Source organism: Phalangium opilio, unplaced genomic scaffold (genome assembly GCF_054372755.1).
Source record: "Phalangium opilio isolate 3A_F unplaced genomic scaffold, DU_Popi_V2 ptg000204l_1, whole genome shotgun sequence".
Classification (NCBI taxonomy): domain Eukaryota; kingdom Metazoa; phylum Arthropoda; class Arachnida; order Opiliones; family Phalangiidae; genus Phalangium; species Phalangium opilio.
In genome coordinates, this window is record NW_028324215.1 from 257,926 (window position 1) to 276,549 (window position 18,624).

The 18,624-nt window shown below is 33.5% G+C and overlaps 1 protein-coding gene and 1 long non-coding RNA gene across 5 annotated transcripts; both read left to right on the forward strand.

Moving 5' to 3' along the window:
- Positions 1-1,062: 1,062 nt before the first annotated feature.
- LOC149621425 (sterile alpha motif domain-containing protein 3-like) lies at positions 1,063-9,948 on the forward strand. Of its 3 annotated transcripts, none has more exons than XM_089853723.1 (9): positions 1,063-1,721; positions 6,360-6,455; positions 6,530-6,777; positions 7,191-7,385; positions 7,450-7,531; positions 7,993-8,166; positions 8,277-8,477; positions 8,629-8,802; positions 9,511-9,948. In XM_089853723.1, exons 3-8 carry the CDS (start codon positions 6,671-6,673, stop codon positions 8,659-8,661), a joined length of 792 nt encoding a protein of 263 aa, XP_089709849.1. In that variant the 5' UTR covers positions 1,063-1,721; positions 6,360-6,455; positions 6,530-6,670; the 3' UTR covers positions 8,662-8,802; positions 9,511-9,948. The 3 variants fall into 3 exon arrangements, with proteins under 3 accessions (XP_089709849.1, XP_089709848.1, XP_089709850.1); XM_089853722.1 differs by lacking the exon at positions 1,063-1,721 and adding an exon at positions 1,759-4,300 and having other exon boundaries at positions 4,362-6,455; XM_089853724.1 differs by lacking the exon at positions 1,063-1,721 and adding an exon at positions 1,759-4,300 and having other exon boundaries at positions 4,362-6,455; positions 7,465-7,531.
- Positions 9,949-14,708: 4,760 nt separating this feature from the next.
- LOC149621426 (uncharacterized) lies at positions 14,709-16,671 on the forward strand. Of its 2 annotated transcripts, XR_016375090.1 has the most exons (3): positions 14,709-15,117; positions 15,171-15,387; positions 16,229-16,671. It is a non-coding gene; the product is annotated as an uncharacterized LOC149621426 (long non-coding RNA). The 2 variants fall into 2 exon arrangements; XR_016375091.1 differs by having other exon boundaries at positions 14,709-15,387.
- The last annotated feature ends 1,953 nt before the right edge of the window (positions 16,672-18,624 follow it).

The window sequence follows — 18,624 nt, forward strand, 5'->3', positions numbered from 1 at the left end:
TTTAAGTCGTATATTAATGGCTCGAATAGCTCTCTCATTCCGAACCTTTCCACATCAGCAGAATTGGCCAGAAAAACCAAGTGTATGTTACTTAGTTTTGACTTATGTTTCGCTTGCCGGTTTAATATAGAAAAATAGCATCCCAACATTTTATTCTTCCCCCTTTTGCTTCCAAGGGGATTGCAAACATCGAACTCATCTAAGTACACTTGCAGCTGCAAATTCCAAGGACTTTGATGTGCTTGTCGATTAAAATTTTTTTTCGAAATTTCTGAATTTACATAATGAGAAATTATGGGTGAGTCATGATTTGGTGGTTCGTGTTTTTCGTGCTCATCGAAATTGGTATATAACTTTTCTAAAACCTTTGTTATTGGCACATAATGAAAATGCTTCTTTTTATTTTGAAACAATGACTCAGTGAAAGTATACTGCATAGGTTCCACCATGCCAAGCTCTTTTTTGCACATCATTTTAATCTTATATTTAGAAGACACACTTTCAAAAGCATCCTGAACATCATGCAAAACTAATGAGAGCTCATTTTTTGGTATTTCATAGTTTTTGTCTTTTAAAATTTGAGTCACATTTTCAACATGTATATTGAGTAATAGTCATGAAAGTCTTTTCATAAGCTTTCGATTATGCTCACCGGAAGGTGATGTTTTTCACGGTATTTCAGTAGTAATTTTAATATCATGTTTTTAATCTCAACTGGTTTCAGGGTATTTTTGTTTTTAGCCCTATCGTCTAGATTTCCTTCACCTTCCATCATTTCCTCACAACTTTCATCGTTTTCTAAGTGATTCACTTCATTTTGCGGAACTTCTTCGTTAGGAATTGCTTCATTATTATTATGATTTTCTTGGAAAGCCTCATTCTCAAATTCGTTTTTATGTTTATCTCTCACGTGTTTTCTATACGAATCTATCTTTTTAAACGAACGTTGGCATCCTTCAAATCCACAAATAACATTAAAGCCGGGGTCATGTTCGTGATCTTTTTTCATGTGCGTAAGAACATTTGAAAATGTTCTTGAATAAGATATACATTTAACGCATTTGTATAGTTTTGCACCCTGTTGATTCATATTCCCGCTGCAGAACTGACCAAAATTAGATATATCGATTGATAAAATTCACTCTGATTCATCCAATGAAAATTATTATCTTATGTCTACTATATGCAGAAAACGTTTGAAACGAGGCCTTTATATAAAATCCACGTTCCTGTATCGCGCATACCTAAAAATAGACTGAAGTAAAACCTTTAGGAAATTAGGTTTAGCTTCTTGGAATTTCTTTTGGGCAAAAACGAGTGAAAGAAAGAATGACAAAACGCGTGTGAGGGGTTTGGGGTAGAGACCCGGGAGAAGGGAACCGGTCCTCCTCCCTGTAAATACTAGGACAATAGCCTTCTTTGGAAATTGAAGCAGTGAAAATGAAATGACCTTCAAGTGCCTAGTACTGTTAGTAGGCTACGAAGAAGAATTCAAACTCGGGCCAACACCAGTTCAGTTAGAACGTTTTAAAATTCAACGTGATCGTGTGGATTAAGTGGAGAACCAAAAAGACCGTAGTTCAAGAGGTGTAACATGTTTATTATGCTTTGGGAAAAGAAAACGAAAGCTATACTTATCATCACCAACTTTTGCTGAATTTAACTCGACGTTAAAAGACAAAAGTTATGATGCCTTTAGAGGACCAAACTTGATTTATATGGTAAGTAAAAATTCTCATTTTCTTTAATAGACGATATTTATAATTAAACCACACTTAAACGACGATGCTAAGCTCCACTCATTCTTGTTTTTTCTTACGAAATTTTACGAAACACCTCTATTCCTATAAGTTTCCTTGAATCTGCCAAAACTAAACAAAAAGTACCCCCACTAGTAACTATATTTTGCCTAAAGTTAATATTTGCTCTGTATTGATGAAAACATTAAATCAAAAATAGAAAGCACAACTGTAGTGTATTTCGTTACGAGAAACCAAGAGTTATTTTGACTTAATATTTGACCCTCCCTCCTTCGTGACAAAAATCGTACCCCCCTCAAATAAAATACTAGGGGCAGTTCACTTCTTTGTTTAAGGTCGCACTATGGTCTGATTAAATCAAATTAGAATGTTTAACCCTGCCTTCCAAAGTGCATTAATTTAATGATGTTTAAATGTTTAGCTTCATTAAATCTTGTTTCATGTTTAACGACGCACCCTGAAGCCAGGTGAATAGAGCTATCTCAGTTGTGACGTCAGTGTCTAGGTAAAACGTCACGGGTTTAGGTTTGGCAGTGGGCGGCCATGTTTGGTACCGCTTTGGTTCTATGGGCAAATAGCAGGGGTGACGTCACACTAAGCCTTCTGAGATAGCTCTATTGCCCTTCGATAAAATACCCTGTGGGGAAGGTTTACCATAAGGTATAGGGGAAAGCTATATTTTCGCTGTAAATGTTGCCGACTGAAAAACAACATTTACTAAGGTTTTTCGGTTTAAGGCCCCAGTTGAATTATGTCAAAAAAACTGCACCAATTAGTAACAAAAACAGTTCTTTAATGACATTCATTTAAGTAAATTAATCCACCATACGCGCACTGCTAAAGTAGCAGAAAAAAACTCTCGTGTTAACGCGTATGAGATCCAAGGAAGATCCATGTTCGAAGTGAAGTATAAAATGTCGCCAAGAGAGTGCTGTCAGAAGCGCGGGTGTGACGTCACCCATGCTGTTTTCCCATAAAGAAAAAACGGTAACTGTCATGGCCGCCCATTGCTAAAGGCAGAATCATGACGTTTAACCTTGGATCTGACGTCACAACTGACAGCACTCTATGCTCTCTCTCTCTCTCTTAGTTTTCTTAAGCCTTTCACCTTTTATTTGTAAAAACCCGCTTAGTCATGTTTTTGGTCGAGAGAGAGAAAGAGATGCTATCTCGCTAGGAATGGAAAGTCCCCGTCTTTGGTGGTCCTCTCTTCTCGTCGCTCGAGATTCTCTTCAATCATGGAAAATTTTGTACCACCAAAGACGTGCTTCCAAAAGTCCACAATTTCAATAAGTATAAGTAAATACAGAAAAAAATAGTTTCAAATTAGAATACAAAATTAAAATGAATACAAAATAAAAGTAATACATAAATACAGAATTTCAGTTCACGACTGATTTACTTTTTAACATACCCAAAACAAACAAGATGTATAATTTCTCCCCAAAAATTACTCGCTTTTTATATGTACACTATTTTCATAAATAGTCTAAATACTTTAGTATTTACGTCTGCGCAGGCGCGAACGGCCGTCAACGCACCTGGCAAAGCTACAAGTTGCTAGTGTAAGAAGCTAGACTTAACTTAATTTTTAATTGGCTTGTTTTACAACCGAACATTTTTACAACGGGCCAAAATCTGGTTTCCCGTTTTTTGTCAGCCACCCCAATCACGCGGATAGCCGTTAATTATTTTTACGATTCCACTTTCTTCTCTATGACAGAAGTACTAGGGGACTGTCCATAAACTTCGTCACGCAAAAAAAGTCAGATTTTTAATCCCTCCCTCCCTCCCCCATCGTCACACTACCGTCTTAATAATGTGAACCCCTCCCTTTCAGTGTACGTCACACAGATATCGTTAACCCCCCTTAAAAATTAAAACTATCCATTTTTCAAATATATATTTATTTATAATTCGGCAATTTCCAAGAATACCACCCACCTCTCGGATTTTAATTTGGTTTGGTTTTTTGGAAAGTATATGAGGTAAGACAAATTATGCCGTAAAAATTTTTGGCCGGAAATTAATAGGAAAAAAGTTAGAGCAAACAGAAAATTTGGAAAAGCCCCCCTATTTATATAAATATGGAGGGTCCCGGCACGCGCGTATACTCGATTATTGCCTTTGTTAAATCGTCCCCCTTATTTCAACGCCCCTACTTCACCCACTCCACCCCCGTGTGAGACTGAGGATTTCGCCTCCCATGTCATAGTGCGTACTTCAGGCATCATACAGAAACTTGTGTGAACTTGTCATTTTTCTGGCGCAATACTTTGAAAATCTTAAGTTAGAGCTTGACGTACACGTTATTCGGCCCATTTATCAAAACATCTATTACTTGCCTACATTCGTTTAAGGTTGGAGATAAATTAAACCACGCAATAAACAAGGGATGAGTGTGATTTCGCACTACCAAGGTGCATAGTTTTATCAATTTGATTTATCAATACGATGTCCTCACGGAAAAAGTACTATGTTACACTTGATGGAAAAATACTAACATCCCCCAACAGCGATGTCTGTACAATATTAATCACGTGAGCGCTTTTATTTATTGCAATTGTTAATAAATTGTAATTTAAAATACTTTAAATTCAGTAACAACTATAATGATATATCAAAGAAAATCGACTATTTGAAAAGTTGGAATCAAAATTTAAAACAACTGCAAGAAACGCTTCATCCATATAAAAAATCGGAACAATTAGATGTAAAAACAAAAACCAGGAACGAGAGATATTTGAGAAACATTGAGAACATTACTAGACAAGTTGGGAAAACCAAAATATTACCTCTCCGTGTCAAGAAGATTATATAAACTTAAGAATCCAATAAAAACGTTATTATGTTTCTGAGTTGGGGTTTCCCATTTTTGTTGTTGTTTTGAAAAATATATCGCAATGCACGGGCCTTGATAGATATAGGAGGCAATGAATGAAATATATCACAATGCACGGGCCTTGATAGATATAGGAGGCAATGAATGAAATATATCACAATGCACGGGCCTTGATAGATATAGGAGGCAATGAATGAAATATATCACAATGCACGGGCCTTGATAGATATAGGAGGCAACGAAGGAAATATATCGCATGCACGGGCCTTGGTAGATATATGAGGCAATGATAATCTCTCTCTTTGCACGAGAGGTTTATCTTTAATATTTAAATAAATATAATTATTTTTAATTATTTTAATCTTCAATAATTAACATTAATAATAGTTAAATCGTTTAAAATAAAGTTATACCTATTATCTTCTCAAACTTTGCTAATATTGACGTTTAAAGTGAAGGGTACCCCTCTTGCCCGCTTTTTTCAAATTTGGGGTATATATACGATTCGTTTCCATTATAATAGTAAGGAAAAAGCGCAATTGCGAAAACCTTTGGTGCAGATCCCACCTTAGGGAGGCTAGACGTTTCTCGTAACCCTAGCTGATCGCCGCGTATATCCTAAAACCAAACGATGATAATGGAGTAGAAGCCAATGATACAGATTGGTGTCTATGTGGAATAGACGGAAGACCAGTGGATGGTGGTGTTAGAAGCCAGTGTAAGTGCAGACTGGTGTCAATGTTGGGATTGACAAAGAACAGAAGATGGTGGTGATTAGAAGCCAGTAAGAACAGACTGGTGTCCGTGTGGGATGGACGAAGACCAGAAGATGGTGGTGTGAGAACTCAAGTAGAGGAGCCATTTCCGTGACTGTGAAAGCAGTTCGGAAATGGCGAACACGTTTGCTCCGATACGCAAACTGCGAACGCGGTCACGTGGGTGTAACAACGGACAGACAGACAGACACACACACAGACAGACAGACACACAGACACACAGACAGACACGGCCGTTACAGAACCTCTCCTGGACTACGTCACACGGAGAGGTAAAAAGTAGATAGAGAAATAGCGGAACTCGAGGAGAGAAATTTTGCATACCAACATTAATAATTTTTAGTTTCTTTGCCATACTGATAACTATTTTACAAGGAGTATTAAGAGAATATTTTTTTTTACATTCATGGACGAAATTCTATATCGAGTTACCTATTATAAAGAGTTAGTATCAAATTTAAAAATTCTATAGGAGCAAAAGATGGTTTAATTTCACAACTAAGCTACATCTTTTTATAAAACCAATAATAACGGCAGCCCACATCTTTGTCTGTATTAAGCTCTTTGGAAAAATAACATGGTATACCGCTAGTTTATCTCTTAGTTTCATCATAGAGGATAGACAGAAGAGGAGTAGCAGTTATATTCAGTTCTCGTTTAAGATTTTGGGCCTATTTCTGGCATTCGGTTTTCTGGTAGACACGTGACTTGTATAGAAGGTAATCAGCCAATGGGAAAAAACAGGAAACGAAGGGTAAACTTGGGGCGAAATTTTCCATTATGCATTGGTAAATACCATACTGTCTACTCCTCTACTGTCTATCCTCTATGGTCAGAGGGGGGATACACGGCACTGCTCTCTGTCAACTTGCTGTAAGGTTAATTCATTCATTTTAAATAGGATGGCGTGGTTTTTCCTATAAATATCGTCTATACAATAAACTTATCATTAACAAAGGCTTAATAATTCATTATTTTAAGGTTTATGATAAATTGTTTATGCAAGAACTTGAGGTTGATCAATCAACTGAATTCCATGACTTAATGGTGATTCAAGTGAGAAATTCGTTTGACAGCGTACGTTAGAAATTGGAACACTAAAATGTTTGAAATTATTTAATTTAACATCTACAATTTAAATTGTTATACAGGAAGAAGAGCCTAATCTTAAAAAAAAAGATTTCTAGCCATGATGACAGTGAAATCTTAGTTAATGAAGAGGAAACACAAAAAAAAACAAAGATTTGAGTAGAAAACTGGCCAGCACCAGTACCAAGGAAGTGTCATCTTCCATGGAAGGAACAGAATCAGAGGTGGTAGATCCAGACTCTCCAGAATCACAGGTGGTAGATCCAGGCTCCCCAGAATCATCCAGTCCGAATTTATCAACAAACTCCTGGTAATTATATTATACTTACCTATATACAATATTAAAAGACACGCTGACGGCGAAAATTTAACTTTTCCTGTCATATTCGAATTAATAGCTTTCATCTAAAAACAATAAATTATTTATAATGTTGAAGAAAAGTTCAAAATAAAATTATATATATATTCAAAATAAAATTATTTATAATTTTAAAGGAAAAGTTAACGAGAAAATTATTTAAATATATGTTATTGGCCATTAAAAACTATAAATATTTCCAATTAAAACTATACTTCTATCTACAATCTTTAGAAGTGATGAGCATTTAACTAACACTAAAAATATTTATAGTTTTTTATGGCCTATAACATATTTAAATAATTTTAGCTTTCATTTTCCTTTAAAGGATGATTATACCTGTTTTAATATGTCTTGATTTCCAGGGTTCTTCAAAATGAAACAACAACTATTCCAAAAAATTGCCAAACTACATTTTGTTTGGATTACAAAGTTCCCACCCTACCTGAAGAAGCAACAAACCCCCAGAAATATAAAGCTCTATGTGAAATTCAAAAAGAATTTATCAACAAGGAAGTCTTGACCCTTATTTCAAATGACTTAATTCACAAATACTCTCTGTAAGTTGTGCAAGACAAGGTGGTAATTTTTTATTTTTACTTTATTAATGTATCTATTGTTTAGATATCCTTTATCTAGGGTTGCGGTAGCAAAGAAATTGATCAGAGAATATCCTCATCTAAGTCAAACTCCCGGAGCTGGATATGTAAGGTTTCATTAACATCTTTTTAAGAAAGAGTGAAATAACCTGACAACCATGTTTAAACTAACCATACCAAAAAAGTGTCCATAGTTCTATATGAATTTTCAAAGTTTTTCTGAATTATTAATTAATTATTAATTTATTAATTAATTATTAATTAATTATTAATTAATTATTAATTAATTATTAATTAATTATTAATTAATTATTAATTAATTATTAATTTATTATTAATTTATTATTAATTAATTATTAATTTATTAATTAATTAATTTATTTTTAAAATGATTCTGGGATATTTCCTGATTAACTATGCAGATAGGTTTTAGAATTAGTAGAAGAATCGATAAAAAATAACGTTCTTTTCCTATTCATCATCCCATTAAAGCGAGGGACTGTATATCGTGAAAGAGTCCTTTGAAGGATAGTTAACAGATATATTGCTTTTTTATTTAATTTCATAGGAGTTTTGGCAAAACAAACTGAGATCAAAATTCAAGAACTTTCGGTTTAAAATTAAAGACGACGAAACTGTGAACAAAGCTAAGACTAAATTTGGCTTGGCGTCGAAAAAAAGCGCAAATAATACCAGCTGTGACACTGTAGAAGGAGAAGAAGCAGTTAGATTTGAAATGCCAGTAAGTAAGATAAAAAAATTTGGGGTGGTTAAGTGGGAATAAGTGAGAATAATTGCATTATTCTACTAAAAGGTCTGTTATATAAATATATTAACTTCATTTCGTTGCAGGAACCTGAAGTTTTTGAGGATGATATTTCAATACCATTTCACAAGAAACACATGGTCGAAGAACTTAAGAAAAATGATCCTGACTGGACAATTATTCGATCAAAAATGATTTCTACTATAACTGATCGAACTAAATTAATACGTACGGAAAGCTTAAATGTCGTACTTCAAGAGTATCCTGCTTTAAACTATTCAGAGCAGGTATTTATTATATTTAATATTTTAGAAATAGATATATTTAAGAAAATACAACTTCCTAAGAAATATATTTTTTATCAACTTGTCATGGTTTAAAATTTCTTTAAATTACTATTTTTGATTTAAATATTAAAAATGTTTTCTTTTAATTTAGATTAACTTGGAGTTTTTCAACATAAAAAAATAAATTTGAACGAAAAACTTCTTACATCACTGTTGGTAAATTCGGACATAATTTGGAAAATTGTAAAAGCTAAAACGACGCTGGATTTAAAAACTGAAATCCTCGAAGCAATAAGAAAGGAAAATGATATTCAAGAACAAAATAGTAAATATATTATTTACATATTTTTCATTTCTAATAAAATATACAGGTTGTTGGTAGGACCGAAGTACAGTGGATTCTATGGGCTGTTTTAGTTGAAAATATTCTATGACATCATCGGAGCGTTTAAAAGATGACCCATTACCTTTAAATTAGAAGCTGAAAGACTGCTTATTTAATTGAGCTGGTCATCCGTAAAACACTCCAATTATATCTTGTTTAGGGTGGCCCTCAGAGCAAAATGTCATAGAATATTTTCGATTCAAAATCACCCGTTGAACCATCCCACTGCAATTCGGTCCTACCATCCTTTTTGGAACACTATGTTTCACTTTACATAAGTTTATATGTTCCATAAGTATGACAATGTTACCGAGATCTAGCCGGGGATTGTTTTAGGTGAAGCGTTTTATAAAGTAATGCAATGGCTTAGTACAGACTAAACATGGAGCATTTGCTCGTTGTAAATTTTCTAGTCTTTCTCCTAGTAGCTTTTATTAAGACTTTACCATTGCAAGTTGTAGGGAGCGTCATACTTATATAACTAAATAAACTTATTACTGCCAATATCTTTTTGAGTCAGTAGAAAGACTATAATTAAACTTCAAAACTTATTCAAACTCAATTTCAATCACCAAACTGGATTGCAACTTTGCAATACCTTAATGCCCCACACCAAAATTTAAATTTTTGTACTAAATCTTTCAATAGGGATACGTGCAACTGGCACTCTCCTCCTAATACCGAGTCTTTTTCGGGAGCGCTACCAAAGAATGTTTTGTGCTAAAAATGACTGTAATAATATGGAAACTGGACCTGTGGTGGTTTTCAATGGAAAAACAATTTACTCTAGTACTGAATTCTCAATTTATTTGGATAAAGCAAAAATTTGTGAGGCGCAAGATATTTTGTCAGCTTTTTCAGTATTTTTTGGATCATTTTGGATATTTAACGTGGTTTACACGAAATGCCTTTTTAAAACCATTACATTTGTGGAGCATTACCTTTTAGGTATTAATTATACGAAACTATGCACAAAGGTAAATAATGTTATAAAAGAATGCGAAAATTCGATGCAGTGAAAATGATAAAAAAGTGCTTTTATCATCAATGTAAATACTGATCATTAAATAACTCTAAAGAAGACAATTGTTTAATTTTCATGAGTTATAGGCCTATATACGTTATTCTACCTTATTTGTGTATCATGAAGGTTAAAACAACTTAAATTATGTGTATTAACGGATTTAATTTAGAAATTCAAAAGGGGTTCAAGTATAGAAGCTAAATAACTAAGGATTTCCTAAGAATACTTAGATTTTAAATATGTCATCGTAGGGTTAAACGATAACTCTTTATGGTTTAATTTACTAGTAGGGTTTAATTAAGACAAGCAGGGTTTAATTAAGACAAGCAGGGTTTAATTAAGACAAGCAGGGTCTAAATTAGAATTCGTATAGTTTAAATAAGAATTGGTTGGGTTTAAATGAAGAGTTCGTAGGTTTTAAATAAGAATTTAAAGGGTTTATATACGAATTGCTAGGGTTTATATACGAATTGCTAGGGTTTAAATAAGAATTCCCAGGGTTTAAATAAGAATTCTCAGGGTTTAAATAAGAATTCCCAGGGTTTAAATAAGAATTCCCAGGGTTTAAATGAAGAGTTCGTAGGTTTTAAATAAGAATTTAAAGGGTTTATATACGAATTCATAGGGTTTAGATAAGAATTCTTAGGGTTTTAAATAAGAATTTAAAGGGTTTATATACGAATTCGCAGGGTTTAGATAAGAATTCTTAGGGTTTAAATAAGAATTCGTAGGGTTTAAATAAGAATTCGTAGGGTTTAAATAAAGAGTTCGTTGGGTTTAAATAATAATTTAAAGGGTTTATATACGAATTCGTAGGGTTTAAATAAGAATACGTAGGGTTTAAATAAGAATTCGTAGGGTTTAAATAAGAATTCGTAGGGTTTAAATAAGAACTCGTAGGGTTTAAATAAGAACTCGTAGGGTTTAAATAAGAATTTGTAGGGTTTAAATAAGAATTCGTAGGGTTTAAATAAGAATTCGTAGGGTTTAAATAAGAATTCGTAGGGTTTAAATAAGAATTCGTAGGGTTTAAATAAGAATTCGTAGGGTTTAAAAAGGGTTTAACAGGGTTTTCAAACAAGGATTTCTAAAAGTGCCTCCGAAGGGTTTTTAAAAAAACCCCTTTTTTCAACAGTGTAGCTTCAAAAAATGTCAGCCGAAATAAAAAGTAAAGAAAATGTGTTAAGATAATGATGTTGACGCCCCTTATAAGAATCGACAGTTTTTAGCTGTGACATGTGAAATTAATTGTTATGACGTAATATTTTCGCTTTAATAGTTGATGCTGTCATGACATGTGATATTAATTGTCGTGACGTAATGTTACCGCTTTAATAAAGGGTGGTGTTAAATGAAACGGTTAGAATAAATAATATCTGTCCCTTAGAAGCCGTGACAAGAACAGTGAGTGGCGACCCAAAATCAACGATGTAGTATATTTCAGGTTTTTTCCGTTTGTAAAAACCTTTTTTTTATAATACTTATACCATTAAGTGTCCACGTCAAGACCAGATAGGGTCCAAGTTAAGATCTTTTTGAGCCATTAATGGTTTTGAAAACAGCCCTATATGGTAGGCTTGAGTAAGGATAAAGGACACTAATAACACCGTATTTATGCTTATTTCTAAGCCTCCAAATGCTTATTTTTAAACCAATTTAAGAAATATTTAAATGATATATAAAATTTGAATTTAAATATTTATTAACTTTGTATGCAAGGTTATATACATGCATATAAATACATAAATAAAATAGTAAATGTAAATAAATACATTAAGAAAATAGTAATATTTAACAATTAACTCCTAACATTATCCACAGACCTGTATAAAAAAATCGAAAGAAATCTTCAGCCATTAATTCAAGCTTAGTTACAAGTATCAAAAATGGAATTTAGTAATTATGTGATGTATAATTAAGACATTTCAATTTTATATTTAAAGTTTTGTTACTTTCTTAATTTTAAACCATTAATGCATAATTTAACGCTGGTTTCCTTCCATTAGGGGTAAAGACGTCTTTAATCGCGACGAAATCAGCGCGACCAAGTGTTAAATATCGGTATAATATAATAAAATTTTCTTTCAACAATAATTATATTAAATTAATCAAGAAGTAAATTTGGGCAAATATCAAACCTAAAATTCGACGTTTACGATATCTAGTTCTAATATTGAACCTAAGCAATTTTTCTCTATAATTAAAGAAATTTGCATAGAACAGGACGGCAATAGCAACAAAATTAAGTTGCAATTTGTTAATCACGAAAGTCACGCATGGTCATTATGTAAAACAATTAAATGCACTATTAAGACATTCGAGAGAAAAATACTGTTGTAATTGCGTCGAAAATTGTACTGGGTGGAACTTAATTTCGGACGTCCTCCTTAAAACTCATCTCGATCTATTCACCACTTTTATTGACCATCTTTGACGAGTGTTGCGTTCTTTAAATTTTGGTTTAAAAATTTTAAAACAGGAATCGACACGAATTATTTCTTTTCTGGTTAATGCCACTGATACCGAAAACTATAATCAGAAAAATTATAGCAAAAATCCGCGAAAACCGTTACCGAAATTAACCCTTAAAACTTCAGCGTCCGGTCCCGAACTAGTACCGTACCGATTACTTAACCGCGCTCAGACCGAAAGACGGAAGTTTGAATAAAATTGCTGTTGCTAAAGGCTGACTAAAGACCACAGACTAAAAATATTACAGACCGATATCTGTCCCATTAGTAACTGAAGAAGGTGCATGGCAGTACAGAACCTTTTCTACGCAAAGACATACAAGTCCAGTAGTGAAGGCTCTATTAATACTCTTTGTAGTGAAGCGTGAAGTTCCAAGAAAACAAAGAGTTTGAAAAGAAAGACTTTATGGAGTGGTGAAGGTCATGGACAACTTTAAACGGCATCTCTGCTAGATTTCCAATAAAGTGTAACACTGCAAAGCGCTTTCTAGTGCCACGGTATTTTAGGAAAAATAATCCTCGCTATACACTCGCTTTCCGTTAAAGATGAGATGAAGCATGAATCATCCCAGTAAAAGCTGGTCTTTTGGCTAGGATCCTTACGGCAGTGCAGAATTGTATCTCAGCTATAATTGAAAACTACAAGATGGTACGAGTGCACGGGACAAATCGGCCTTTCACCGATTCGAAGATAGTTTAGTTGCTTTATAAGGATATTTATATATTTTTTTGTGGTATATAACCTTATTTTGGAAATGTAACTAATTAAGAAAAACTTATCATAGTCGTGTCAGGTTTGATTCCTCAAAATCATGTAAATAAAACAATTACCGCGCTTCACTGAAATATTATATGCTAACAAAAACTTTGTATTTCATTTGCGTGAGGCAATTTAAATATTATAAATTATCTTGGTTAGCAATCTAAAGGACATTTTTTGTAGGGGGAGATATTTTCGGTAGAAATTCAAACAACGGTTTAATTTAAGTACGTTACCATCTACCCAATGGTTTACTGTAAAGCCTTTTGGATATGGTTTTGTATCCAACCATTTAGACATTCCGTTAATGGTTTTATCTAAAATATGTCTTAAACCCAATATTGTTCAAATCTTCTTTAAAACCCTTTATGTTCCATTCGAAGTCCTATGTGGGGTGGCTCTTAGACTTCAAACCATATTCAGACCATTATTTATTGCAGTGTTTAAGTGTCAACATTTTCGGATTCGAAAAGTTTGTTCATCAGTGAATACGAATGTGAAGAACGGCGTCAAATAGACCTGTTGCTAATTTGTTAAGGAAGAGAGAAACATTTCTGTCTGATTAAAAAAATTTCGTGACTTCTTTCTAATTTAACTAAAAAGAAAGCCGCTACATTTTATTGTCGGAGATGTCTACACAGATTTTCCAAACAAACATTAAGGGATAAACACATTGACGACTGTAAAAAACATGCGCCGACATTAATAGAAATGCCGGAAGAACAAGAATATACTTTTGAGAATTATGAAATGAGGGAAAAAATACTAAGATACGTTGTTGCCGATTTCCAATCTATTCTATCTCCGATTGCAGGCCCCGAACAAGATAACAAAGTCTCGCACACACATAAAAATAATCAATATATCACTTGCGGTTTTGCATACATCGTTATGAATAGCGATGAGACAACATCAAAACTGTTTGTTTACAGGTACATTTTTTTAATTTCCAATTACTTTTAACCGGTTCTAATCGTAATCATCTTTAAACAGAGGATTGGACGCTGTTAGTGTTTTTCTCAAACGAATGCTAATGGAGGCAGACATTTACAGTATAGTTACATGCTCTCTATAAATACTCCACTAATTATGACGGATAAACAGGAGAAAGTTTCAATTTTCAAGTCACTGTAGGGTTTGTAAGAAGAATTTCGCCGATGATGATGATGACCGACCAGTACGTGATCATTTTCATTTAACTGGTCAGTTTCGTGGAGCGGCGCATTCATCGTGTAATTTGAAAATCAAACCCCCTTAATATCTCCCATGTATTTTTCATAATCTCTCCAAGTAATAGTTTGAATATGAAATTCTAAAATAGGATTAAAAACATAACACTATTTTTCCAGCTATGATTTACATTTAATTCTACAAAAGGCCGGATCTTTCAAAAATGAAAAACTGTCCTACATTCTCTCAAACACGGAACGTTACATTTCATTTACGTTTAGTATTATCCGATTTATTGACTCCATTAGGTAAGATGTTTCATTATTTTGCTTCGTTAAAAGTGATTATAGTAATTGTTTTTAGAGTTCTAAACACTTCATTATCCAATCTCGTGACGAATTTGGGTAAAGAAGGGGCGGAAAAATTTAAGGTTCTTAATAACCTATTTGAAGAGGACAAAGCGAAATTGCTATAAAAAATTACCGTAATCATACGAATACTTAACTTCCTCGAAGGTTTTCGATGAGACAGCGCATCCGGATAAAAAATCGTTTTTCAGAACTCTATCAGATAACAGTATCGATGAAGAGGATTATGAACACGTGAAATTAATTTGGAATACATTCCAATTCAAAAATATGGGTAATAGCTTTTTATTTCTAACAAGAAAATCTAAACGCTGAAGTTTTTAAAGGATTCATTTAAGTATCTAGTTTACCTCCATGATCTATTCGTGCTTACCGACTGTGTTCAATTATGTGATGTTTTTAACGAGTTTAGAGACAAATGTTTTCAATTTTACAACCTCGATGTTCTACATTCGTTCACACGTAAGGTGTTGGTAATGTAGTTCTTAAATACTAGAAAGTAATATTTTCAACAGTACCAGGTTGCGCCTGGCAAGCGATGCTTTTCAAAACTGGGGTGAAACTACAGTTATTATTAGACATCGATCAGTATCTCTTCCTAGAATCGGAAATCCGTGAAGGAGTTTCTATGATAACGCACCGATATGCCGCTGCCAATAACCCCCTTATTCCTCAAACATTTGTTAATGATAAACCAACGAGTTACATTCTCTATCTGGATTGCAATAACCTGTGAGTTACTTATCGATTTTTTAAAAAGTTACAAGGGGTTAATGCTAGTTTACCATTTCAAATATGGAACAAGTTAAAGCGATTATTTACCGATTGACGGTTTTAAGTGGGTCCCCGAATCGGAATTAAATAGTTTAATGACAAAAATCCCCAAAATACCCGATGATAATAATCTAGGATACATCATCGAATGTGACCTTCTTTACCCCCCGGAAATTCATGCTTTTACATCGGATTTCCCTTTGTCTCCTGAAACGTTGAGCGTTCAGGTTTCCCAACTTTCACCATATTGTCGAGATGTGTTAGAAGACTTTAACATACTTCCTAAAGAATCAAACCCAAAATTAATTCCCAACCAAATGTCTAAAACGAAGTATGTTCTTCATTATAGAAATCTAAAATTTTACTTACAACAAGGTATGGTCTTAACAAAAATACATAGGGCGTTAGAATTCAGACAACAGTGTTTGCTTAAACCGTTTTAGTGGATTCAATACCGATCAGCGGAAGCTCGCGCCCTACGAATTTACCCAATCGTTGTTCAAGCTAATTGTCAATACGTTTTTTGATAAATCTATGGAAAATTTAAGGAAAAGAATAGTATTTCACTTAGCTCACACGAAAAAAACATTGTTATAGAAAGTTAGCCAACCCTTGTTTAAAAGTGTGACGGTATTTAACAAAGATTTAGTGGGTGTTTCCATGCGCCCCAAAAAAATTACTTTAAAAAGACCAATCTACATAGGGTTTTTTGTTCTAGAATTATCAAAACATCTCATGTTCGATTTTTACAATTTCTTAAAGCAAGTATATAATGATCGTGTAAAATTGTTATTTACAGACACTGATTCATTCTGTATTGAAGTTCAAACAGAAAACGTGTATAAAGATTCAGAAAGACACGGTGATAAATTTGACTTTAGCAATTATCCTAAGAACCATTTTCTCTACAATGTGGTCAATAAAAAGGCGTTGGGAAAGTTCAAAGATGAAACTTCAGGGAAGCCCATTCACGAATAAGTAGGGCTCCGTTGTAAAATTTATAATCTTTTGTTGAGTGAAACGGAAGAAAAAAAACGTTGAAAGGGATTTGTAAAACTGTTGTGAAAAACCAAATAAGACACGAGGACTATAAAAATTGTCTTTTCAAAAGGAAACGTACGTCAAAGACCATGTAACGATTCCAGTCTGAAAATCACGAACTTTATACCTTGACAGTTCAGAAAGCCGCGTTATCGTGTTATGATGATAAACGGTATATTTTGGAAGATGGTGTTTCTTCATTACCTTACGGGAATAAGGATATAGCGGAAAAATAACCCTATTTTGTAATGTGTGATAATAATAAAATATTACTAAGATGTCTATTATTCCTAGTTGCGATATTTTCCTCTAAATAACAAGTGTATGAATAAACCATAATCATTCAGAATTTGGATCTACGATGTTACGTAAGAGAATTATAATAGTCCCATCTAAGGCTTCTCGGAAACTTCTGTCAGGTAGGAGGGTTGTTAGACGGGGGAAAAAGTTTCAGAATGTGAATAAACATTGTAGAAAGACGGTAAAGAGCGTGAAAAGACCAAAAGAGTTGAAAGTTTAGTACTCTTAGGCGGCGATTTTTATTTTTACGTTGTGAAATGATACAAGATGAAAAAGCGTAGAGCAGGGGAGACACGAAACAAGGAGACAGATTGGGGGAAAATTCAAAGCATTTACTATAATAGTAAAAGCCCAGGGTCCTACGCCAGAGTCGCTGCTCTCTTTAGGGAAGCGAAGAAGTTTGGTTATCGCGTACGAGATGTTAAAGAATTTCTCCAACAACAAAATGTTTATACTCTACACAGACCAGCTAGAATTAATTATTTGAGACCGCGAGTCATTACATTTGGTATTGATCAAATTTGGGGTTTGGATTTAATGGAAAAGGAAAGCTTAAAAGGGTATAATAAAGGGGACAGGTACATTATAGCTTGTGTAGATTATTTTTCAAAATGGGGTTCGCTAGTTCCGGTTAAAAATAAGAGGGTGGAGACGGTAATTCAAGCTTTTAAACATATCCTATTAAAAAGTAATCGACACAAACCTTAATTAGTTACTAGCGATAGAGGTTCGGAATTCGGTCCTCGTTTCCAGATATATTTAAAAAGTAAGGCTATAAAATATTATACAACGTTTTCGGAAATGAAATCATCCATAACCGAAAGGTTAGACTTTTAATCAAATGAAAGGAAGCGTCTAACTTGGGTTTTTTTATATAGATTTATACAAACTATGAAACATCGAATTTATCAGTATATGACAGCGAATAACACGTTTAACTACAATAATGTACTAGCGAATTTAGTAAAGGCTTATAACGACAGTTTCCATAGAACAATCGGAATGAATCCTAATGAAGTCAACAGCGAAAACTCGGCAGAAGTTTGGTATAGAATGTTTGGTAAAATCGATTTCAGCCCCCCTTTAGATTCAGAAGATACATACGTGGGAAACATTATTAGAATTTCCAAACAAACAAACGTGTTTAATAAAAAATTCAAGCCAAGATGGAGTGATGAACTATTTAGAGTGCTCAAGGTTTTGAATACGCAACCGAGGACCTATAAGATTGAAGATCTGAATTCTCGGTTGATCGAGGGCACTTTCCTTCAACCGGAAATGCAAATCGTGGGGAAAGATTTGAATGATTGCGTTTTCCGTATCGAAAAAAAAATCGATTTAATAAAGAAAAAATAATAATCATGTATAAATATCGGACACGGAACATCATTTCATCCATTGTTAAAAATGAACTCGTGCTATCTGAAGTTTCGTCACCCTAGCAACTACGCTATTTACGGACCCAGTTTATCAGGTTACGTCAATTTCGTTGTTTTTACAATTAATACGATAGTTATTAACTTTAAAACTTTATTTCAGGTAAAAGCACGTTTGTTTTTAAATTACTACGTAATCACGAGTTTTGCATAACTCCGAAAATACAGAGAATTATTTATATGTACGGTTCGTATCAAACCGAGTTTGAAAAGTTACTAAAGGAACTTCCAATTTTGGAATTTGTTAAGGGAATCCCCGATGAACTTGAAAATTTACTAGACTGTAATGTAAATAACTTGATTATTATCGATGACCTTCTAAACGAATTGAAAGACAATAAAACTGTCGGAAATTTATTCATTAAAAATGCGCACCATAAAAACGCCAGCTGCATATTATTAAGTCAAAATATGTACA

Excerpts from the sequence above, each read along its gene's own strand:
- LOC149621425 (XM_089853723.1), top strand. The coding sequence starts at position 6,671 with ATGGAAGGAACAGAATCAGAGGTGGTAGATCCAGACTCTCCAGAATCA. Across the intron at positions 6,778-7,190 it reads AATTTATCAACAAACTCCTG|GGTTCTTCAAAATGAAACAA; the intron begins GTAATTATATTA and ends CTTGATTTCCAG. Across the intron at positions 8,478-8,628 it reads CTTTAAACTATTCAGAGCAG|ATTAACTTGGAGTTTTTCAA; the intron begins GTATTTATTATA and ends CTTTTAATTTAG.